The 24,638-nt window shown below is 39.1% G+C and overlaps 1 protein-coding gene across 1 annotated transcript; it reads left to right on the forward strand.

The window, feature by feature from the left end:
* The first annotated feature begins 3,411 nt into the window (after positions 1 to 3,411).
* GCFC2 (GC-rich sequence DNA-binding factor 2) lies at positions 3,412 to 24,547 on the forward strand. The gene is made up of 18 exons (XM_059834448.1): positions 3,412 to 3,787; positions 4,585 to 4,695; positions 6,019 to 6,177; positions 6,821 to 7,039; positions 8,033 to 8,118; positions 9,006 to 9,121; positions 10,878 to 11,064; positions 12,030 to 12,153; positions 13,846 to 13,924; positions 15,157 to 15,269; positions 16,004 to 16,203; positions 16,632 to 16,785; positions 17,047 to 17,168; positions 18,374 to 18,450; positions 19,241 to 19,307; positions 22,426 to 22,572; positions 22,925 to 23,049; positions 23,406 to 24,547. Exons 1-18 carry the CDS (start codon positions 3,412 to 3,414, stop codon positions 23,518 to 23,520), a joined length of 2,577 nt encoding a protein of 858 aa, XP_059690431.1. The 3' UTR covers positions 23,521 to 24,547.
* The last annotated feature ends 91 nt before the right edge of the window (positions 24,548 to 24,638 follow it).

Genomic DNA, 24,638 nt, shown 5'->3' on the forward strand with positions numbered 1-24,638 from the left:
GACTGCACAGGACATATTATGGAATGTTTAGGGGAGGAACCAAAGGTGGGGAAAGGGAGGGATTTTGGTGATTTGGGGAGGAACAAGTGTGGGAAATAGAGGGGCCTTGGGGGATGGTATGTTCAGATGCCAGCAACTAGGGAGACTGGAATCCAGGAACGAGTACTGCTCTTAAGTAGTGTACCTCATGGTGTACCTTTTACCTGAATTTTGTGAGGTTCTCTGGAATTACATGTTGCTTTTAAGGGTTGAATTATATAAGAATCAACTTTGAAATAAATCTTCTCAGATCTTTCAGAATGTTTTGTGAGTTGCTGTGAAAAGGAAAGGTTTCCAGAGTCACAGATTTCTGGAAAGATGCAGGCATGCTATAGAGGAAATAAGTATTATGATAAAGATAGGCGAAACAGTGTAAGACAGTAAACGTATGATGAATAGCATAATTAATAAAATCAGGGATTCATTGACAGGGCAAACAGATCACTCTGATTCTAAGCTGGCTTATGGAAGTCTACACAAAAGCTCTGTGTTGATGAAACACAGAAGTTTCCCCTGATCGTGACTCTTGCTTGCCAGATGTAACACTGACATTTTGAGGTGCTACTGCCCCACTCTGCCTGACATTCTGCTGCACTTCTCCATGAGAGGCAACAGAGGCAAAGACAAACTCTTCCGCCAGCTGCTGCAAGTAACAACATCATGCAGTACCTCCAATCAGTGGCTTAAAGTTGTTGCGTTCAGAGGGTTGGATCTAGTTTTGCAGTCTCTCGCCAAAACTGAGTTGGCCATTTAGATTTAGGGGGTTTCTGCACTTGGAAGTTGTTTTTGAAGAGTGGTAAGTCTTTCAGAGCAAGTAATTTTGTAACTTACATTGACATTAACATTCAACAGAGTTCAAGCCAGAGCTGAAATCAATGGAGTGTGGAAAGAGACCATACCATCGGCCATTAATGCTTCATTTGCATTTTCATGCCAGATTTGTCTTGCTTTCATGCTGCTTCTTGCTTTGGTAAGGGAAACCTATAACGATTTGCTGATCTACTTCACTGATCTCCTCAGAGCCTGTCTTAAAATTCATTTGCCTGAAGAATGTTATAACGGTTAGACTGCAGAGTCACTAAAACAACATCAGTTGTCTAATAACTAATGATTCTAATATTTCTGTCCAATAATCCTCACCTGTCTGTTACCTTTAACCTTCAAGTCTAAATAGTTTAAGGCAAAATTGTCTTTTTGTCCTATGTCAGCAGTGTCAGGAAAAGGGCTTTTACTGCCTAATAAAATAAATTCATTGGCAGTTAGCACTGGCAGTCCTTCCAAAGAGACACTATGCTGAATTGCTGTAGTTGAAATTTGCTTTTCCACTTCTGCACTGGGATCATCTTGATTGGATGACACTGCCTAGATTCCTATCTTGGCACTTAGCAAGCGTATTAGCTGGAGTAACAACCGTAAACATGGCAGTTTCAACCTGCTAGAAATACCAAGTGTATAATAGTTGTGTCCCGTGTTTCTGCCACGCTGAAGTCCTGGACCATTTTGTCTTACAAGGAGCCAGTTCAGTCCTGTCTAAGTAGCACTCACTAGATTGAGAGGATTTAAAATCAGATAAAAGAGAAGAAGCTCTCAAGACTTAATACAGAGTTACGGCAAAGGAAAGGAGCTTTGTCACTGTTGTAAGGACATCAGAATAACAATAGGTCCCTGGGAAAGTTCACAAGATCTACGTTTAGCATCATGAAGTCTTCATCAGTCCTGGAGTGGTAAACAAGAAACAAGTAACTTTATTGGCATTTTTCCAGGTGAATCTACATCAGCAAACTCTGCATTGTTGACATTAAAATGGATAAACTCAGTGTAGCTGTGCATCCTCAGACTATCCTTAACTTCATCCCTCAGTCAGAGAAACCATATAGAGAAAGCACATATCAGTTCTGCAGCTATAAGGCAGCTTTGAATCAGAGCTTGCAGTAAGTCAATTTTAGGCACAAATCCATAGAAAAGTTTAGTTCCAGTGCTTGCAGAACTACTTTATTTTTTCACCAGGCCCCCAACCTTTTTCAGTGCAGAAGGTGAATAATGCTTGCAAGATGAATGGTGCTTACTGAATTGTTACTTTCAAGTTTTTATAATCCTCATTATTCACTGTATAGCATTGGGCTTTATTTAATATATACCATTAAGAGCTAGTGCTGAGTAGAAATACATTTTAGTTATTTTTCTCTTGGGTTTTTATGTTGTTCTTACTGTAACGGGTGCTTCACAAATGCAGCTCTTTCTTCACAAGATTTCTGAGGCAAGTTAATATTAGTATTTTCATCTTACAGATGAAGGACAGAAAGGTGGAGCAATTTAAGCACGAACATTTCAAACATCCGCTATTTTTGGATATTTCTCTTGAGACAAAAAGGCTTGAAGGACTTGCTCTGCGTAGCTGTCACGGTTTCATTTGAAGCTGGATGTGCTTTCTTTCCACATAGCCGATCACACATAGCTCAAGTCAGCACCGCAGAAATGAAAGGTTGGTACAAGCTACAGCACAATGCTTCACCATGCGAAGCAATTTCAGTCAGCGCTTGCCACAATCCCACCTTCCTTCTGTTCCCAGCCGTATGCTCCCCTCCCCTCGCACAAGTGCTGGCACCTGCCCGACTCCTTCAGTGAGCTAAACCTAGAGAGAGGGGCAAAAATGTGCGATTAGTGTTTGACAACAAGTTATGGAATAAGCTTCATATTTATAATAATGCATTATTATAAAGTATATCTATTTATTATTAGTTTATATGAGTAATAATCCCGAAATAGCTGTTTTGCTTATGAATAATCATGCATTAGTAATTATATAGTAGTCACATATTAATTTACACAATGTATTTATGAAGCCATTAATTACATAGTTATTACTAACTGACATTATTTATAATTTATTTTAAATAACTTATAAAGCATTATAAATTATATGTATAATAACAAAACCGGGTACGTTTTTGATGACCTAGCAACAAGCAGGGGAAGCCCCTGCCACAAACAGGCCCGCGGCCCTTTAAACTAATTTCATTTTTACGCATCAATGATCAATTAATTACCAGCAAAACGTCTTCCACTTCCCACCCCCGGGCTACTCCCCTCAGCCCGCACCACAAGGCCCCGCCCGCGCCCCGCTGCCCCTCACGCGCGCACAGCACCTGCACCTGCACCCGCCCACCCTCCGGCTCCTCAACGGTTAAACGCGGGACACGCCCCCTCGCCCTCATTGGGCATCTGTTCCCCGTACCCCGCCCACCTCCCGGCGGGGGGAGGTGGGTCTGCGCCGTGGGGCGGGGCTTGCGCAAGGGCGGAGGTGGAGTGTTGAGGTCGTCGCGCATGCGCGTTGAGGAGGCGGTGCGCGCGGGGCTTCCGCCGCCGTTCGCCATGTTCCGGCGTCCCCCGCGCAACTTCCGCGGCCGGCGGCGCGCGGTCTCCAGCGGTAGCAGCGACGAGGAGGAGCCGGCCCCTGCCCCGGCCCCTGCCCCGCCGCCGCCAGACCCCGGCTCCGACTCCGAGCGGGAAGCGGAGCCTGAGGAAGGCGAGGGCGGTCCCGGCAGCGCCGCCGCGTCCCCGGAGGGGGCCAGGGCCGCCGCAGCGGAGGGGCCGCTGTCCCCAGCGGAGCCGGCGGGCAGCCCCGGGGGCCGGGAGGAGAGTGGAAGGGCGTCTGCGGGCCGAGGGCCGCGCCTCGCTGGAGCCGGAACCGGGCCGGCGCGGGGGGGAAAGGTGCTGCTGAGCTTCGGTAGTGAGGAGGAGCGGGAAGGTAAGGGGTCGGCGGCGTGCCCCCTCCGGAGGGCCGGCGGAGCCTCACCCGCCCCGGGGTAGCAGCCGGCACCCTCACACCCCGCCGGCCTGGAGAGCAGGAGCCGGAGGGTCGGGGAGGAGCAGCCGGGCTGGGAGCTTGGAGGAACAGGCTGCGCCTCCGCATCCCGCGTACAGGGGCGGTTTGAGCCTGGCTGAGCCCCGGTTGGTGACCCGGGGAGCCGCAGGTCACCTTTATGCCTCTTTGTGATCGAACCCAGGAACGCTATGTTATGGATGGGGTTGTTGTGAGGGTTTATAAGAGAAACGCGTATAAAAACACTTCGAAGATGACAAACGGCCGTGTGCTTTTGACTGGGAAGCTTCTGAAAGCTTTTTAGAGCTGGAGAAAACCAGCGAAAACAAGAAGATATATGTGATTCCATGGCTAGCATAGTTAATGATGAACGAGCTTAAATAACTGGAACTTAAATGTTTAATTGATTCTTCTGGGCTGTTGCTTTTGTAGCTGATGATACAAGACAGGTCAGGGCAGCTTACAGGAGTCAATTCGTGATGGACACAGAGTGCAAAGTAACAATACATTTCAACAGTACAGTGTCGCTGTATTGGGGAGACTGAGCTGCACAGTTTTAGATTAAGAGGTGATGGATCTTGAGTGATAAAGCCATAGAACTAAGATTTAATGCAGCCAGAACTTCCAAAAATATGCTGTGCACACATAGAGATTACAGGTACTTTATATGCACGTATACTGCTCTCTTTGTTAATTAGAATAATTTTATTTTATCTGGACAGGTGAGGAACAATTTTTTAGAATTAGAAAACCATCCTTCAATGAAGTGACCTTTAGAATTCAAAAGAAAGAAAACCTACTGCCTACACAGACAGACATTGAAAAAAGCAAAAGTAAGTACTTATTTCGGTTAAATATTTTATGGACTACTTATATGGAAATATGTTCCAAAATCAGTAAGAGAAGAGCGATGTACAAATACTGTTGTTAGATTTTTTTTTACTTGTTATTTGAACCCAGGATTAAGCTTATGATTTTACTTTACAGGTTTATAATTTTAATCTATTTGTGCTGAAATTATTTTCCGTATGATCTTGGTAAAACAGTATCAGAACTTGGAGGCTGTTCTTGAGGACACCTGGTTATGCAGAACCCCTGTAGTATATCCAAATTAATAAACTTGGGATAAATTTATACCTCAGCATCGTATCTTTGAAACTGTGCGGCAACTACCCACTGCTTATTGGTGTCAAATTGCAGTTTGATTTGAGTATTTGCATTGAGAGAATATGTGAGCTTAGTAGGATTTTGTTTGATAAAACTTAATGTGAACCTTAAACTTTGTGTGATTAAACTTTGGGCTATTACAATATTTGAATATTTTAATTGAATACAGTCAATAGCCTTGATTGTTCCAGTAGTATTCCTAGTCTCATTGAACTATGGTAAGTTTCCTATTGGGATATTTGGGGTTTGTGTGTTTTACAAACAAGTGTGCCTTAAAGTTCTCTTCTCCTCTATTCCCCTTTTGACACCTCTGTCAATTCACAGATATACCCTAATGGTTCCTGTTAGATAAAAATAAATTAGATTGAGAAATAATTCCCTTTGTGATTCAGGTGAGATAGTAAATTTTCTTACAACTTCTTACAACAGTATACCTCATACTCTTATAAAAGGTGGCACATTCTGTTGTTCAGTAATCTGATGATTTACTGAAGATGTAGTGGCAGATGAAGAGAAATCAATGTTTTTAAAGAATTCAAAGATAATTGGAGATGAGAGACATACATAAACCTTTATAGTTTAAATGAGGACTCTGATTGTTAATGCTTAAACTGTATTTAAAAAGCACTTTTTTTTTATGAAGTCAAGGGAGATGAATCTGAACATGCTGTGAGCTATCAGGATATTAATCAGTTGTCGTCTGGGAGCTGATATCATTGCTTTTGTGCATGTAAATGGGCTCTGTGTCTCAGAAGGACCTATTAGTTTAGGACTATCACAGATGCTTTGATTTGAGACAAGAACTGGCTTGTAAATGACTGTCTTGGAATGGCAGAAAATTTGACATGTTTTGATGAGGACAGGTGGAGATAAGTGACCAGTCTTTGCTGCAGCAAGGTGTAAATAGTTACTGGTAGCCACTTACGGAACATCAGATTCCAGCAGCTGAAACTGAAATAATGAATCTTACTTTTTTGCCCCTAATACAGAAATTTGCCACTTGGAGCCTAGAACTGGCAACACCAAAGGCATTCACGAAGAGGAGGAGGAGGAGGATGAAAGTTATTCTTCACTAAGTGAGGACTACAACAGCTCAGGCTCTGAAAATGAATCCAGCTGTTCACAGAAGAGGAAGGATTTATCACCAGGTTAGTGTCCTGTTTTTTTTTTTTTAAAGGAAGTTATTTTACAACATTCTTTGTTTGAAGTACATGACAAGGTAAGTGAGATGAATCCCACTTAGCTTAAATCATGTAAGGTGTAGGCATCTTGTTTGTGTTGAGTCAGGGCTACCCTTCTTCTGAAAGAATAGTGACGTTTCCCCAATGTTTTTGGTTGCAGATGTTTGTTGTATTTCTGTTAATTCTGGAAATGGATCAGAAATTATGACTACTGGTTTCAGAAGAAAGGCAGCAAAAATTCCTGTTTAATCATGCAGAATTCCCTTCATGAGATTAAAATATAACTGTATTTGTGCTGATCTGTAAACTTTAGATTACTTTATAAACTCACTAAGTTCAGTAACCCTGATCTTTTGGGGAGATGGAGGAAAAGGAGGATGGGCTAAAAGCGATTTATTTAAAAGAAAAAAGTCTAAGCTTTGTAGACTGGCAGCCACTTTTTAAGGATGCTTTTCCATCTCCTTATATTCAACATAGTAAGCATAGTACATCTTGTGTTCTATGTTCAGAATTGTACAGTGAACCTGAACAGTGGTGATTATTGACATTAGGAATGATACAGAGTGTTGCTTTTAGTCTTTTGCTTAGATTTTCTTTCTCTTCAATGCAGGTAGTATCCCTAGTGCAGCTTGTATTGAGGCTGCTCGGAGGAAATGTCACTTAGCCAGGACACGGGCTGATTATCTTCCACTGGATGTTTCAAACAATCATCAGGTCTCTCGGAGAAGAGAAAGCAGTGATTTAGAGAGTGAAGATGAGTCTGATATGAAGAATCTCAATTTTGTTCCTAAAGTGAGAACTCTTAGGCAGAGGATGACTGAACACATGGGTGAGTTTGTGCCATTTCTCCCAGTGGTTGCGGCTTTGTTTTACTGGTGTCTGGGAGAATGTGGGACTTGCCCAGTAAAGAATGAGTGCAGCACAAGGCTTTGCTGCTCAGGGGTCTTGGCAAAAGGCTGTACAGCTGGTGCTTGATGTTTACGTGGGATCTTAATAGGTCTCAATAATGCCATGGTGCAGGATCCTTTGAGAAACATTTAAAAAATTATTTTTGGCCTTGTTGACTGCAAAAAATTGCCTTCTAGGAGACACAGCATTTAACATGAATAAAGTTGCTGTAAATCCTGCCTCCTGCTTCTGGTCCAGTCTTCCCAGTGCTCTCTCTGCATTGGCATTATGACTGTTATTGAAAAAGGGAAAAAAAACTCAACAACCCAGCCCTTCAGAAGTAAACAAGCCTATCGCACACAAAGCATATCTAGCTTTTCCATTGCTTTTATCCTCTTATAGCTGCTTATAGTTTTGTTTATGACACACAGGTTTACTTTATTTTAATAAGGGTTGTAAGGAATGCATAACTACAAGCTGATTCTGCAATTCTAATTATTGCTGATGTGATATTTTTCTATCTGTAGTATAGTGTACATTTTGGAACACTCAAGGATTTGCTGTGTATAATGTCTCTCACTGTGTTATAGTCTGTACTTATACTCTTATTTATATGTATTATACACAGCTTTGCTTTGAGACGTAAAAACGAGATGTTTGTGCTCCTCGTACTGCATTAGTAGTTGCCTGAGAAACAGTATGTTGGGGAAACTAATATTGGTGTGAATTCTACAAATCCCACTAGCCATTTCCGAGCCTTCCTTGCCTTTCAGTTTGGAAGTCCTCCATCTGCAGGTTTTTCATCTGCTGTTTCTTGGGCTTATCACTTCCCAGTAATGGGTGGGAGAACCATTGTTGCTTTAAAAGGAGGAGAACATGAGAGGAAAAAATAAAGGACATAATTACATCTAATAATTATTGTTTTAACTTCCAGTGTCTGTGAGTGATGAATCAAGTGAAGATGAAGCACAAATTAAGTGGGAAGAACAGCAAATAAAGAAAGCCGTTAAACTCTCTCAGGTGACACATGCTTTCCTAACCACTGGAAGTTGCTTTTTGCTCATAGGCAAGAGAGCTTGTCTAGAGTACTATTGTATCTCCTTCCTGCCCTCTCATTAGAGAGGATTTTAGGAAGTTATACCCTGATTCTTCAGGGGAAAGACTATTAGAAATATGGGAAGATGATAATGAAAATCTGTAATCTCTGTCTAGCTGTTCAGAAGCAGGGTATTCTTGCCTACCTCAAAGGCAGGTATCCATATGTGATGGAAGACTGTGAAAAGCAGAGAATAAAATTCTGAACACTGGTTTTTGTTTTGGTTTTTTTTTTGTTTGCTGCTGTGCAAGGTATCTTGAAAGCAAGAGTACGCAAATAATACAAATGTTAAAAAGTCGCAAAGCAAAAATTATTCTTTTAGTATGTTAAATTTCTGTTCGGTGGGAATCTGAGAGTGCTTTTCACAGTTCAGTAGAACTCTTGTCTTGGCGAAACTAAACTGTGTATCTTCTGATTAGCTGGAAGCTGGAAGACTCTGGATCAGACTAGGAAAATACTAGTGAAATCTCAGCTGTCAGTATAGAAGCATTATTGAAAGCTATTAATGATTTCAGACCAAGACAGCAACTTAGGTGTACCCCAAATTATGGATTACTTTGTGGTGTTTATATGTTTATGGGCTAATAGTTTTATACAACATATATATGCAGGTTTTTATACTTCATTTCCCTTGCTTTTGTGTTTTACTTTTCTGTATGACATTTTCTGTACTTAATTTGCTGAATGAAATATGTATCTTTATATCATATGCCTTGTGTATTCAAATGATGTGTCTTGTTGATCTATAGAACTGCAGAGGTAAAACTTGTGTAAGTGGTGTATTAAAAATTAGCGCTTCAAATTCTTGTAGGAAACTTACGATCGTGCTTCCCTGCATAAATCTCAACCAGCTAAACCAAAGTTTGATCCCTCTGTTTCTCTACCACCTGTGAACTTGGAAATGGTGAAGAAGCGACTGACTGAAAGGTAAATCCTGCTCTTATGAACTTAACTTTTGAATTGTCTGAGTTTTTGTCACAGAATGAGAGATGACAGCTTTGAAGTCTTACTCTTTTTTCAGAGTATTGGATGATTTTTGGATTGTTATTTCATGTGTAATGTGCCTGTTATGATGTCTAGAGTACTACAAATTTTTAACTTTACCTGGCAATGCTTTGTTGTAGGGGAGCATTTGGACTTTTCAAGAGTGTTTTATCAACTAGAACTTTGGAGAGTAAGTTCATTTAAATGGCAGCAGCTTTTTATGCTTGCCAGTAGTTTTTGACAGGAGCGTTGGTTCAATGTTATATTTGCCCAGCAAGTGAAACTTCAACCAGGGCAGATGGAGCTGGCAATCCTAGTCCTCTTATGGTGGTTCTTATACCAGCTGCAAAAAATAGCTCAGTATTTTCTAAAGCAGTGGTAAATTCTCTACAGCCTGTTTAGGCAAACTAGAACCTGTCTTGATTTTTCTTTTTTCTTTAGTCATGGGCCAGGCTGTGACTTTTCTTTAGCAGTTCAGCTGCTGTATGGGCAGCTGAAGTGTCCTGGGATGGAGGTGGGAACCTCCAAGAGGGTGTGTGAGAAGGACAGCTGGGGTCAGGCATCCTAAGGTAAGCCATCCCCTGTCATCTCTCAGAGCACTGGGAAGCAGCTGTTCAGATAAGTTTAGATAAGTAACGTTACACAGCTGAAACATAAATACTCACTACAGACTTGCACTGAGCTCTCTCTGTATATGCTTTGCTTTGTACAGACCATCATTCACCTGCTTGTTTAAAGAATTGCCACTAAATTGGACTAAATATTTTTGTGGAATTGTATGCTTTCTTTGCCATAATCACCTGAAAGGAATGAGTTAAATGAAGTAGAAATTTAGGTACACAATCAAATAAGAAAAATGAGAATAAGGCTATCAAGAGTGGGAAACCTATTCGGAAAATAGCAAGAAGGGGAGGGGGAACCTGTTTGATGTAAACTTCATAGATGTGTTTAACATGATAAATGCTGAAATAGCTTTTCTTTAACTCGTAGCACAGTAGAGAACAACAGCTTAGTTCAATTATTTTCATTGAAAAGTGTTTCCTGCTTCAGGGAAGCAAAATAAGTTGTGGTCTGTTTCTTGGTTCTGTTACAGGGTTGTTCAAGTGGAGCAATCACTTGGGATATGTAAGGAGTGAAGGAGGGGGGAAAGAGGAAGCAGAATTGTAATATATGTAAACATTCCTGTGTGACCTATCTAATAATTAGTGACAGCTGTAGACATAGGTTCCTGGGTTTTCCCTCAGCTGGTTTGTATTTAGTAGTGAGCACACAATGAATGCTTATAGGTACTGTTATCCATACGACTTACATTAAACTAGTGTGGACATGCTGACATGAGCTGTAGTTTTCCTCAGATTACATTGGGTAGAATCCATTTAATGTGATACCATAAAATTTGGCTTTTTATGTTTTTGGGAAGAGTGGTATATTGAGGAATCTAGGTAAAATGTCAGTGGTGCTTTCAAAACTAGCACCACGTAAGTGACACTTGAGTCTCCAAAGCATGATGCTGGTCCACACTCCATGCTTCTGCAAATGTTGGCATGGATAAATCTTTCAGTGCTTCTTAGCTCAAATGCGAGTACTGTTATTAGCACAGGCTAAGATTTTGTATGTGATTATAACGGGAAAAGTGTTTTGGAATGTATCAACTGTTAACTTGGCAATAGTTCTAGTTGTCTGGGTTTCCCTTTTTTAGGATAACATCGTTACAGGATGTGCACCGTGCCCACCAGAGGGAGTATGAAAAATATGTGGAGGACATTGAAAGTTCAAAGATGACTGTCCAGGAGTTAGAGAAGTCTTCGGATGCAGCGATGAATTACAAATTCTACAGGGCCATGAAAACATATGTAGAAAACTTGATAAACTGTTTGAATGAAAAAGTAAGTATATTTTCCTCTTTTTTTTTTTTTTGATGATAAAGGTGCATTCTGTCAAAGATGAGTGGTTTTTGTTTGGAAATGATGAGGGACAGCATTCAGTTAAAAATGAGATTTATCAGAAATTTAATGTAGCAGGAAACAAAATACAGGGAAAACAAATCAATCCTCACCTGAAGTGATGATCAAGCTGGTATAGGTATACTGACTTGAGCTGTGATCTCGCGTAGATTATGTTGGATGAAAACAAAATGTTATTGGAGGGAGTTTTCTGCAGGTCTGGTAACCAGAGCGCACTGAAGTTGAATGAGAGGTGGCGCTTAAATTACTTCTGGGATCTCCTGAAATGTCTTTACTCAGGGTTACGTAACAGAGGTAGTAAGGATTTTGTGTTAGGTTTGAGTTGGGGTTGGGTTAGCAGAGCTCTGTGAGAGTTTGTCTATGTTATGGGCTGTGTCTGTTTCCTGAACTGCAAACCTTGTGTATTTAAAAATATAAAGACTGGGAGAAGGGGAGGAGCTGCCTAAACTTTGGCCTCAGTGAAAGTAAACTGCTATTATCCTCTATAGATAGTGCTATCAAATCTAATTTATGTCACTTGATTGCATTGTAATTGTGAATTTCTTTATGTAACTTTAAAGAGAACAAATGTTAATGAATACATTTTCTTTAATGGCTAGTGGCTCAAAAGCAAACTGAAAGCAAACTAAGTGCACCAATAGTGTCCTGTTGAACCCTTTTATATGAAGTCTTAGGTAGTCCTGTGATGAGCAACTGGCATTTAGTTTGTGTTTTTCAGCCTTACAAAAAAGCCTGAAAAAGTCCAGTGACCGGGAACTTCATTTTCAGTCTATGATACTTGGGTTCTAATTTCACGGCTATACTGAAAACCCATGGAAATTGTTTTTTGCTCATTCTTTTGCGATTTTAATTAATTGAAAACCTGATTACTTTTTACTATATTTCAGCTGAAATACATTAATGATCTAGAATTGGCTGTACATGTACTGCTTCAGCAACGAGCCGTGAGAGTATTGAAACGAAGGCAAGATGAGCTGAAAAATGAATCTGCTTATATTCAGCATCTGACAAGTGAGTATGAAGTTAGAAGTTATTTTCTTATTGAAACATTCACTCTTTGAGCAGAAATACACAGTTACTGTTTGGATGAAGTTTTTAATTTTCACCTTTGATCTCCTTTCCCCTTCCCATTGTCAGTAGGTGTGCTCTACTATACCTCAATTGAAATCCTTACCTCAGTGAGGCCCATGATACTATTTTTCTCTGGCTTAATAGTGAATGTAACATGACCAAGTACTTTGTCAATTTTTAGTTATTCAACTCAGGAATTTCCCATCAATATTTAAAAAGAAAAACTGAGTCAGTTTTCTAGTAGGTCTTCAGTTGGAGAAAGCTTGTTTATTATGCAATTCTGTGAATATATGAAAAAGCAGTGTGTTTACTTGGCAAGGTCACTTTTACATGAGAGTGCCTTTAAGACTATGTGTGTGCTCAGAATGGATATTTCAAACTAGCAGGTGACACTTACATGAAGGGAAGGACATGAAGAAAGAAGCCATTTTGTGTAAGGGTTGTATCTAAAACAAAACAGTGTTTTTCAGTCCTTGTAGGAAAAATTACAATTTTCTCATCTCATATTTTCTTTCCACACTGATGTATTGTTTATATGCCATGTGAATCTTTAGCTGCTGCTGTTTAAAAAAACAAACAAAAAACCAAACCCTTTAAAACTATTCAGGCAAAACTAAGAACAATGTGCTTGGAACTGCTAGGAACAGATGGAGGCCAGATGCACCAGTTTCTGGTAACTACTAATCATATGGGTTCAGTCTTCTCACTACGCAGGATAAACTGCTGATTAGAGCAAGCTAGCAGCGTGGATGATTTTATAAAATGGTGTAGTAGACTGACAGCGGGTGTTAAGAAAAAAAGGTAGTGCCATAATAGTTGCCATGAAAATTATTTTACTTCTACCTCATTACAAATGAGACTGTACTCAGATATTTAACAGCACTTTTAATTGCTTTTTATGTTCCTAGTTGTATTTAACACAGTGGAAAGGCTGTTTTTTCTTCTATGACAATACTTCAGTAGTAGTACACTTTTTTCTTCTTGGCATGTTGTGCACATGTCAGCCAGCTAATAGTGATACAAATGAATGGCCCAACTAGAAAATGCTTCTGGTTTCTACTTCTGTGTTGGACTTGAGTCAGAGTAGGGGTAATTGGGGTCACACAGTCAGTGAGTGACCACTCAGATGTCAGCTCTCCACTGTCTCCTGTTAGTCTTGAAATCTAAATGCGATGATTTTGAAAAGTGTAAATCGGGGTTTTAAGTTCCATTACAGTGTTGGAACTGAACCTCAAAAGTTATTCTAATTTATTACATGGTTTCATTTTTGACATACAGGATGAAAGTAGGTTCCTGTGCTTGCCTTTTGCACTGCTAAGGACCTACTGTGGAAGCCACTAATGTCCTTTTCCAGGATTGGGAAGCAATGAGCGTTGACTGGAATGTCATCAAACTCACCTTTTCATGAACTGCTATAAGGGAACAACCATATCTGACTATATGCAGTTAACAAGTAATATTTACTGTGGCTTACTCCGGAATCTGTTAAGAGTTTTGATTAGGAGAATTGGTTTTTCTTTGGCTGTTTTCCAAATGAAGAACAATAGAAGGAGAATCTGTGTTTCCTGTTTGAGAAAATAGGAACTTTAAAATCATACCATTTTATTTTTCGGTGTTTCTGTCTTCTGATAGGTGGGAATGACAAACCAACTAATGGTGGATTGGACGGTGATGAGAAGACACAGCTTCTGGAAATGTGTGAACATCGAAGGTAGGTATTATGTATGTGTATGCTTAACTCTGTGCTGTACACTGGCATTCTATCATTTATGCAGTAATGAATGTAAACCTGTAGGATTACTAAATGGGATTATACAAAAAATACGTATTTGCTTTCCAAAACTCAAAGTACTTGGAGACCATCTATTTGTTAGTGTTGTTCTCTTCGTGTTGATTTGAAACTGAATGCTAATAGATCTTGTTATTTTAAAATAACAAGTTTTAAGTGAGGCTGTTTACAAACTATATGACAGAGACTTTTCTGTCCTGTTGTAATAAATAAAATTGTGACCTTTAATACAAAAATATATTTTTGTATTATTTTATAGATAGCAAAAAAAGTCAGGCAGTATTGTTTTTGCTGGGGGTGGTGGTGGCAGCAAGTGAAGCAAAGCTATATCTAGCCCCTCCCCTCCTGTCAGTGTAGGCCAGATACTACATATTTGATATTATAGTGTTCAGAGACTGCTACTGATTTTTTCCAAAGTTATTTGGAGCTTTGAAAGTTTTCCAGTTGCATTGGTGCCTCAACTCATAACTGTACTTTGAAGTGGCAAGAACTTTGGCATTTTAGTGGATGAAAAATGGGAAAATAAGAAATTTCACTTGAAGCAGTTAACCTTTTGCTAGTTGATATAAATAACTGTATGAAATTATTTATACATATGATTTTCATATCATATATCATTTTCCTGTGGCAGAGATGCAAGCTATTGATTTTGCAGCCTGTTATGATTCTTGGTGTCAATGACAATAGTTTTTTGAGCCCAACTGGCACTTGGGTGCTATCACAGTTTTTATGTGGGTTGTTGCACAGGTGATCCAGAACTGAGATGTCGGACTGAGAGCTCAGTAGTTTCCTGTACACTAAAACTGTCAGAGACAGTGTCCAGTACCATGCTAGATGTTTAGTGTTCCAGGTGGGATGAGTTGTTAGTTTCATCAGTGGGAATGAGGTGATGTGAGTGTTATTACATGGCTCGTAGACAGGATCAGAGACATTGGTCTAACCTCTTTTATGTCAGTTCCCAAAGCCCCTCATTCTTCCCCAGTTTCTGTGTCCTTACGGTTACATAATTACTGTTGGTCCCTGATTGCGGTTCCTTAGGCTGTTGCTCTCACAACCTGCTTTTAGTACATTTTTTGAAGTTGGATTATTTTTCATTAAGCTTCCTTCTGCATACAAGGGGAGGATAACTCATCTGAGTTCATTACAAAATACAGGACTTGCAGACGGCAAGTGAGAGAGTCTTCAGGAGAGGCTGATCACCATGAAGGCATGTCGAGTGATGATGAGCTGATTCTGACAGAGGTGACTGAGTTCCAGAAGAGCAAAGGTTGGTACAAGTCTTACTGTGATGTCCTAAACAAAATCTCTTTCTGATATTTTGTAATGATTTTCGGTTTTTTAGGAAAGGTGAAGAAATACTTCATTTGAGTTACATATCCTTAGTTACACACTGTAGAAAAGAATTGCATTCAGACAGTTCTGACTAATGACTTGGAAAGAATAGGTGTATGGTTGCAGATTTCTTTTGGTATGAGTTATGTCATGGTGGCATTACACACCACTGTTTCAATTAGAAGTAAGCTCTCCTAGATTATGCCAAAGCTGCTCTGACAGTACTCAATGCAATGCTACAACGTGTTTTGTATAATCAATTCTTTTTCTGAAGATAAGAGTGAATTAAAGGTTGGCGTTTTAATTATCCTGAATGGGTGAAAAGGAGTGGGGAAAGGCATAATACCTTTTCTCCAGATAACAGCAGAAGGGTTTTCATGCCTGAAACTTTTATCACTGTGGCATAAACTTTGAAACATATAAGTCTGTGGAATAGATCATGAAGAAACTTGCCTTTTTTGGTCTTCTGAGAGTGTTTTTTTCTGAAACTGGGTTTTCCAGGGAGCTGGTTTTAAAACCTGTTTCAGTGTCAGGTGTGTCAAAGATAAATGAAAAATGCGATTATCATACAGATATTTCTTGTGTCCTATAGATGCATAAACTCTCCAGCTTATGCCTCAATAAGTTCTGTGATTGTTTCTTTTTATTCCCAATGAATATTATCCATAGATAACGTTTTAGAGGATAGTAGGAAAGTCTTTGAAGATGTACATGCAGATTTTTGTGACATCAGAAAAATCCTGTTGAAATTCCAGGAATGGAAAGAGAAGTTTCCTGACTCTTACTGTGATGCTTACATCAGTTTCTGCCTGCCTAAGCTATTAAATCCATTGATCAGAGTTCAGTTAATAAATTGGAATCCTCTTGAGGTAAGTGCATCAGATGACTTTTTTTTCTTCAAAAGTTGTATGTGTGTTTGTGTATTATGTATTAATATTAAAAATGAGATTTTTTTTTTCTATGCATAGCACAGTGCATTAGGAATGAATAGAGAGATACTGTTGTTGGTCTCGGAAAGTGAAGCATGTGGTTGGAATCTTCTTAACTTTCTCCTTTCCCCTTACTTACATCCACTTTTGCAACACCCCTTGTAAAAAGAATTCTTCTCGTGAGTTCTTTGAAGACACTTTAACAATCCCACCCTTTCTAGTGTTAAATCTAGTTTTCCTGATTTGCTGTTTTGGCCTGTTCAGTGATGAGGGTGGATCTGAAATTAAGTGGGAATCTGTGGTATCATTGGATGGAGCTATTCTTTTAATCTTGACCAGCTGAACAACTAACAGGAATGATCTTTCAGCAAAATTTTACCGAGTTGGAAGAGATGCCCTGGTTCAGAGCTATAGAAGAATTCAGTGATGCCAAAAACACACCTGAATCAAAAAGGGATGATGATCCTGATCAAGAAGTTTTGCCTAGAGTGATTGGAAAAACTATTCTTCCAAAAATTACAGGTATAGTAAGATTGTCTTGAAAATGTTCTCTGGAGCTGGGTAATCAAACCTTAAATAACAGCGATAGCTATCAAATAATGTTAGTTATATAATGGTGCTCCAAGATGTAGTGATTACGTAGTTCCATGGAGTGAGGCTAAGGTAGCCTCTTTTTTTAGCTTTTTATATGTTTGCTTCTGTTACATTGTAATGCCTTGAAACTAGAGCAGGAAACTACTTGCATACTGTGAATGAAATGAGTTCCTATTTTTTTTTTTTCAGTATTTGTAAAGAATATGTGGGATCCATTATCTACTTCGCAGACAAAGAACCTTGTACAGCTTTGCAATAACATCTTTGAAAAACAAGACCTTTCCAAAAATGAATGCAGTCGAGCAAAAGAGGTAAAAGCTGCTGTGGTATCGGGGAAGGGAGAACTTCATCCACTGTGTGTACTTTCTGTGCATGCGCCTATGGGCAATTAGAACTTTGTCCTGCAGTTGTTCAGATCTGATTACTTGTTTGTTTTGTCACTTAATATAAAGAAGATTTAACAGTTGAACTTCCATCTCTCTGATGCTCTCGTTACTGAAGATGATGGGAGATGGGACACTCTTGAGGCAGAAATTAGCTCCTGTTCCTAGAAAAATTGTGCCTGTACCTATCAAGAATCTGATCATAGATCTAATCCTGCTTCATCCCAATAACAATGGTTAGAATTCAGATTTGCATTTAATTATCTTTCAAAATTTGAGCTTTAAATGCCAGTAATGCTCCAATGGTCAACTACTTAAGCTTTTATTTATAAAGCAGATCTAGAATTTTAAAACTTGAAAATCGCCAAAGGTTAATTGGCTAGGAGAAAGACTACTTTGTAATCTTAGCGATCTTTTTAATAATTACTTTTATACACATGGTCACTCTAGCATGCCCTTCTTCAGCCTGATTCTGGTTTTATTCTGATGTAAATCTGGAGGTTTATCTAGTATAAAACTGGTGAAATGGGTAGATGTTTAGGACCTGAGTATGAAAAAAAATATTTTTAAGAAAATGTTTATGCCTTCCAACTGAGCCTTCCAAAGGTTGCTGATTTGAAACCATGATATTGTTTGTACAGAAAGTAAAGTAATCCAGAGCTTTAAATAAATAAATTGTAAAAAAAGCTTAAAAAAATGTAGGTGGCAATTTATGGCACCTAAAAACCTGTTGCCTAAAAACACATACTATTCTAGCTATGATGATTTTATTTTTTTTTACATAGGACTTCCATAAAAAGCTGTGAAATTCTATGTTCAAAACTTCTTTTGTTGTTAATCTATGCAGTTTTCCTGCTAGCTGGCAAATTAACATGCATAAAGAGTTCCCAGTTAGGGAAAAAAATTGATCTTAAAAAAAAAAATATTCCTAACCCTATAGATAATTAGAGCTGTGATTTGTCTACTGTTTTTAATATATTCATGGTCTCAGTGTGTATTATATACAAGTGGTAACTACTTCATTCTAATTAGCATATTGCACTTCTAGATGAACAAAATAACTGTTGAAGTTGTTATAAATGGAAGATGAAGTCTCTCTTGTGAGGACACATTAATAATTCTGTTTTTAATAGGATTTGATGAACATGGTTGTCCAAAGAATGAAGAAATCTGTGGAGGAAGATGTCTTTATTCCTCTGTATCCTAAAAGGTAAGCTGACTCTGGGACTTTATTTAAACTTTTTTAATTCCTACATATGTAGATGAACTATTGTATTAACAATTAATACTCTTAATTGTAAATGAATAACTTCAATTATTGCCATAACCATTAACAGCTAATGGAACAAACATGCCTTCTACTGTTTTATTATAGGAAATGTTATGGAGCCTTGTTCCTGTTTATGAACTCTTTCTAATAAGAGTAACTTCACTGACTTATGCTTTTTTGCTCCTGTAACCAAAAGCCTTCCAGTATATGAGGTCCACAGTCTGGTTTTAGCACAGCAACTTATATTTGAGCGCCGGTGTTAGTTTAGGCCTTCTGGTGTCATGTTCATATGTCCCCTGATTCCTCCTGTTATTCCTAAAATAGGGTTTATTTTGTTGATGTTTATTACTGGACACTTTCAAAGATGGGAATGAGTAGGAGTCTGGGAGATGTGGGGTTAAGATACAGCTAGAAGAGCAGCTTTGCTAAAGCTGGTGTAGGATGTTTGGTTCTAAGCAATGCTGTTCTGATCTGAATCCATGAAATGTAGGCATAAGTGTTTCCAATTGCTAATTTTATTGGAAATTTATTTCTTAGTAGTTGTATTATAATGGGTTCAAATTGACAGCTGATTCTCTGGACCTTTATTCTGGTTGTGGCTGTAGCTGCTGGAAGAGTGCCAGAATTAACATTCATCAGTATCTACAAGATCAGTTATCAGTTTACCATTTTGAAAAAGCAAACAAAAAATAAATACTTATTTTACCTTTTTTCTTCTTTCCATGACCAGCACTGTGGAAGACAAATCATCACTACGTGCAAAATTTCAGGACAGACGGTTTTGGTCAGCTGTTAAGGTAGAGAAAATACACCTGTTTTTTTCTTTGAAATGCATTTTAGTGAAAGTATATTTTTCAGTCAGTCAGGAAATAGATCTTCAGGCAAGTCTGATTCCTGGGTGAGTAATACATTTTTATTAGGATGGATAACCATTTTTCTCAGTGAAGGATGTGTTCTCTGTGCCACCTGCATGTGATGACTTACGAATGAACTATAAATGACCATTTTATTTCTGTTTACCCAACTGGTACATCTTCTGCAAGAGACTTTGATCTGATCATCTGTTCCTGCTGGTTCAATTTTTTTTCCTTGAGTGGGTCAGCCAGGCCTCGTGGCTTACATCATTTTAATTAGTCATTGCTACTCTGCTAACAGGTTGTGACCCAACACTATGGGGACAGACAAGTTCTTTCGGGGATCCTGGGCAGAATGATGACAACACTAAGTTGTAGTTAAACTAAAGCTTTATTTTTTAACAGGATTTTATAATCAGAATAGCACAGAATTTTATAATCAGAGTAGCACAAGATTTTTTATAATCAGAATCACTGTAGCATGATTTTATAAGTAGCAAAGCATAGAATTTATAGCACGGTTTAGCTTATGGTTCCTAATCACCTGGACCCTCTGCAGATCAGGTTAAATCTTAATATTTGGCTTGCGGTATCAATATATCAGTCATAAACTAGACCCAAAACACATAAAAGAGTAAGAGTCACTCACTTGGTCCTCAGAGGAAGCAGAGGACAGTGGAGGCATTCCTGGCCACTGGGGGGGTGGTCACAGATTTTGCAGTCCAACAGCAGTTCTGGTTGAAGTCCCGGTTAGGACTTGTAACTGCTTGATTTTGTAGACAGTGCTCTGTGTGCTGTTACGCTTCCCTGTTCTGTGATGAGGTCATCACCACCACCAGGTTGGCCGGGTACCTGGGGCCTTCAAGGCCAGTAAGGAGGGGGGTGGTCAGCCTGGTGCCCAGGAATTTTGAGGCTGACAGGGAGGGGAAGAATAAATCTGTTTGGTTCATCTATTTGGTACACAGGACCTTGAGGGCCTGATAATGAGGAGAAAGGGGACCAATACATGACCAGCTCAGTCACAGAGAATGGCTGTTTGCCTCATAAAATGCCATTAGTTACGCTAACCATTATTGTAGAATATAATCACCGCATGATCATATAAGCACATCAGTATGGTTTTACTTTTGGGGTGCTGAGTTGGGAATTTCTCAATGCCTGTGATTCAATTCCTACTTAAGATGTGGTTCCTCTGGGTGTAGATTTGGACTCTTCTTAAAGATGAGATTTAGATGCATAAAATGCCACTAAAATCTCAGACAATATTCCCGGCCCCCTGCTATTCGTGATGCCTAGCCCTGCATAGGCTTCCTGTTGTCATGATGCAGAGCTTCCTTTCTGTTGAAAAGCCTGGAAAGTTGCATGTGTTGAGGTCTGTTTGGAAAAGGACTTGCCACCTCTGCTCCTGGGGTGAGCTGCTGTGCAAGGAATCTGTCGTGGACAGGTGAAGAGAAAGAAAGAGGGAGTTTAATACTCTAGGGGTTAGGACACCTAGCAAAGACCAAGGCAGACTTGGGATTCTAGTCCCACCTTCTAGGACTGTGTGTTGGGTTTTCTTGTAAGTCAAACCTGTGTGTTTTCCCCTGCAGGTTGAAGCTTTCTCCTTTTACCTTTTGATTTGTCTTCACAGACACAGTGGTTGTCTTTGAAGGGGGGATAGTGGAGAGTAGTTTAAAGTGTTCTTGCTCTGTATATCTGTTGAATCGTTGTCACATCATTTTTTCTGAGTGGAGGTGTGAATTCAGTCACCCCAGGGTAAACAGTACTGCAACTCATCTCTCTTAACTCTTGGGACCTACTTAATACTTAGACTAGACTAACTCATCTGTGCTTGAGACTGCTCTCTAGCACTGAGACCCACTGCCATTGTGCAGCCCCCCATTCATGCTATTAAATGCTGTCTTTCGATACGGGTTGCCATCTTCACAATGGTTATTAGGAATGACCTCTAAACCATGCCCAGAAATTGTATGGAAGAATACTAATTGGCTTGGGTGAGAAGTGATCCAGGAACTCTTCTAATGCCAAAGTACAGATGATGGAAGTTCAGTGTTTGTACCTTGGTATTGCCTAACTTGCCTAGCATAGGTACAGTGTGTAGCTCAGAACGTGCTTCTTGTTACTGTGCTGTGTACTTTTCCTGGCCAGTGGAAGCACTCCTTTTTCCTTGATCTGTGTCTTAGTCGCTCATGCAGTTAGATGGAAGTGTCCCATCAGATACTCCAGAGAAATGTGCAAAGGTGGTGAGCTTTGTGAGTGCTTTTTGACTGGTGACTGCAAAGATGGCATGCTGTGTCTGTGAGGGTAAAACACCTTGAGGTTAACAGTGACCTTAAAATTAACCTATTCTGAGTTAAGGGAAAAAATGGTCATGTTCTTACATCAGACTCAACAATGACAATTGTAAGGATTTATAGTGATAGGGGGCAACAGAAGAAAACTCTCAGTATCTAGTAATACTGAGATCAAATACAAAAAAATCTCTTTGTGCTGCTACGAACTGTGACTACCAACCTCCCTCATGTTACGAGGGACTGCATGTAGTCTTATCCTGAGCAGATGTAGTAACTTTTTTTACTTCTGTCTTGGATTCTCTGAAACTTCACTTAGAATTGGATGCCACTTATTCTTGGTCCCTATTTCTTGCAGGAAGAATGTCTTAAATACTCTTTCCTTCTTTCACGCTTTCAGCTTTGACTGCTAGCTCTTCTGTGAAAAGAATAAATCATAGTCGTCTTTTGTACTTGGGCCATAGCAAACTGTCAACCTATTAAAAGGGTAAAATGCTCTTCCTAACCTTGGGAGGCCAAATATACACATACTATGGTACAGTTCATATGCATATATGCAATTAATTATCCTACTTGATAAGATTATTTACTATATGCAGCTTATTAGTGGCTAACTGACAGTAGGTTTGGCGAGTGTGAATCCTGGGTTTTGAGTACTTAAATTGGATGGACATAATATGATCTTTTTATCTTACATAAAACTTGTAATATTGTGTGTTAGCACACCTCCAGCCACCAGCTATATGTATTCTGTTTCTTCATTACTGCAGCTGCTCTCCAATGTTCTTCTTTGGGATGGGATTGTACAAGAAGATACAGTCCGTGATTTGGGACTGAGCAAGCTGCTGAATCGTTACCTTCTTCTGAACCTCTTAAACACACCACCAGGGCCGGATAATATAGAAAAGTGTAATAAGGTAAAAGATAACATGTACATTGGAAGAGGGTGTGTGCTAAAAGTTTTTTTTTTATGAAGAGGGGTTGATACTGAAGATAGAATATTTGAAAAAATGTAAATTTAAACAACATCTAAAATTTTAAAATTTAATTTTTTTATTACCTTGGTGCATAAAAGCATTTTAGAGCAAATATTGGTGCATAGGTTCTTAAAGATAACTACTTGTAGGGGTAATCAATCTTGGTTTCAAAGAAAGAACGCACTACTAATAATGACTGAACCTTCCAAAAAGTTCTTGTCAGAAGTGATGTGACTTGGTTCTATTGAAAGACATTTTTTAAACTTTTTCCAAATACTCTTTGTGTGAACAGGTAGTTGCATGCCTCCCAGAAAGATGGTTCCAAGATCTTAAAAGTGGATCAACTCTCCCTGAATTACTGAACTTCTGCCAGCACTTGCTGCAATGTGCCTGTGTGCTACACAAGAATAACCACAGGTAATAGATAAGGCTTTCCTTGGGATTGAAGCGTATACTTTGTTAAGTATTTCTTAAATTCCTTAAGTCTCCTATATTTGACACTTTCAAGGATGTTCCCATCACATATATACATAAAACAAAAGATGAAGCCCATAATGTAAAGGAGTGCTTCTGCAGTTCTGGTTTAATGTGATAGTTTGAGGTGTTAAATGTTGGGTACTGTTACTGACCAGTGTAGCCAAGGTCACCTGATGACAAGGAGCCAAGGAGAGATGCCTGACTCTTTATAAAAATTAGTAAACATAAAGTGTACTTAAGTCGGGTACGTAAATGTGTTGCTATATCAAGTTTTTCTTTTCTTTTTTATTTTATAGTAATGAGACAAAAGAAGTTCTTCTCCTGCTGGTGAAAGTCAAAGCTCTGCATATTGTTGAAGACTTCATTGAAGAGTACAAACTTGAACACCTTAAATCGATGATCGGGAAATAGAGATATTTTTTTTCGAAGCAACATTTATATTACTGAAACAGTTCTAATATGCAATTTAATTAGTGGATCCTGCCTACTCAAAAATGTAGTAGCAACCATTGTCTTATTAAATACTTGAGGATTTTTTTCCAAATGTCTTCTACTGCCATCTACTCCTAGGTTAAGGAGTCTTTTTAGAAGTCACAGTTGTCAAAGTAAAGCGATGGTTCAGGCATTCTAAAATGTATGACAAAGCTTTATTGCTTTACCCATTTTGGAAGGATTCCTGGAAGGATAGAAAGGGCCTGTAAAGTTTATCCCTGCTAGCAAGTAGACAGCTTTACAAGCTATTTTCAGTATTAATTGCTAAATACCACACTCTGACTTAGCAGTTATTGAGCTCTTCTAACTTGTGGCCCACAGTGATTCTTGGTAGAGTTATTGTTAAGCCATCCCTAGTGAAAAAGAATTCATAATGCTGCAGGGGTTTTGACCCTGGTACAGAAACAAGGGAAGTCAGTGTGCAGATAAGGAGTTTGACTGATGAACATTTATTGATGGTGAATGTGAACTCAGTGAGGTTAAGAGCTGCACAGGAGAACACCTGGGGAAGAGTGAACATCTAGTGAAGACAGCGTCTGATATGCATGGGAGCTCTATGCAGGGGAGCTCTGTGCTTGGGTAATACAGACTCAACTCGTGCACAGAGCTGGAGTTGTCAGACATCTTGCTCTGTCAGGCTGTTAATAACAGACATCGTGATGATGAGAAGCACAAGAACAACTTCAGTTACCTTCTAGTAACTGAAACTCTAGGAAGGTCTTCCTTTTGCTTCCCAGTACGATCTACTGAACCGTACTTCATCATACCCTTATTAGATTTCTAATGTTTTACAACTTTGTATGTTTTCAATAAATAGTGTTAAGAACAAGGATACTTTATTGTAGAAACTGAAGTATAACAGACTCTGTATGTTTGCTTGTGACTGTGTTTCTCCAAAATCTTCTGGAACTAGAATTTAACTCTTGCAGACTTAAGCCCTATGATTTATATTTTTTTAAGTTAAAAACATATTTTTGTAAAATGTTTTAATTGTAAATAGCTTTGATCATTGTTACAGACAAAAGATGACTTTTAAG

Source organism: Gavia stellata, chromosome 2 (genome assembly GCF_030936135.1).
Source record: "Gavia stellata isolate bGavSte3 chromosome 2, bGavSte3.hap2, whole genome shotgun sequence".
Taxonomy (NCBI): domain Eukaryota; kingdom Metazoa; phylum Chordata; class Aves; order Gaviiformes; family Gaviidae; genus Gavia; species Gavia stellata.

What these genes read in the sequence shown, in the direction of transcription:
- GCFC2 (XM_059834448.1), top strand. Translation starts at nt 3,412, where the DNA reads ATGTTCCGGCGTCCCCCGCGCAACTTCCGCGGCCGGCGGCGCGCGGTC. An exon ending in AGACATTGAAAAAAGCAAAA is followed by an intron (nt 4,696 to 6,018) that starts GTAAGTACTTAT and finishes CCCCTAATACAG; the next exon opens with AAATTTGCCACTTGGAGCCT. An exon ending in TAAACTGTTTGAATGAAAAA is followed by an intron (nt 11,065 to 12,029) that starts GTAAGTATATTT and finishes ACTATATTTCAG; the next exon opens with CTGAAATACATTAATGATCT.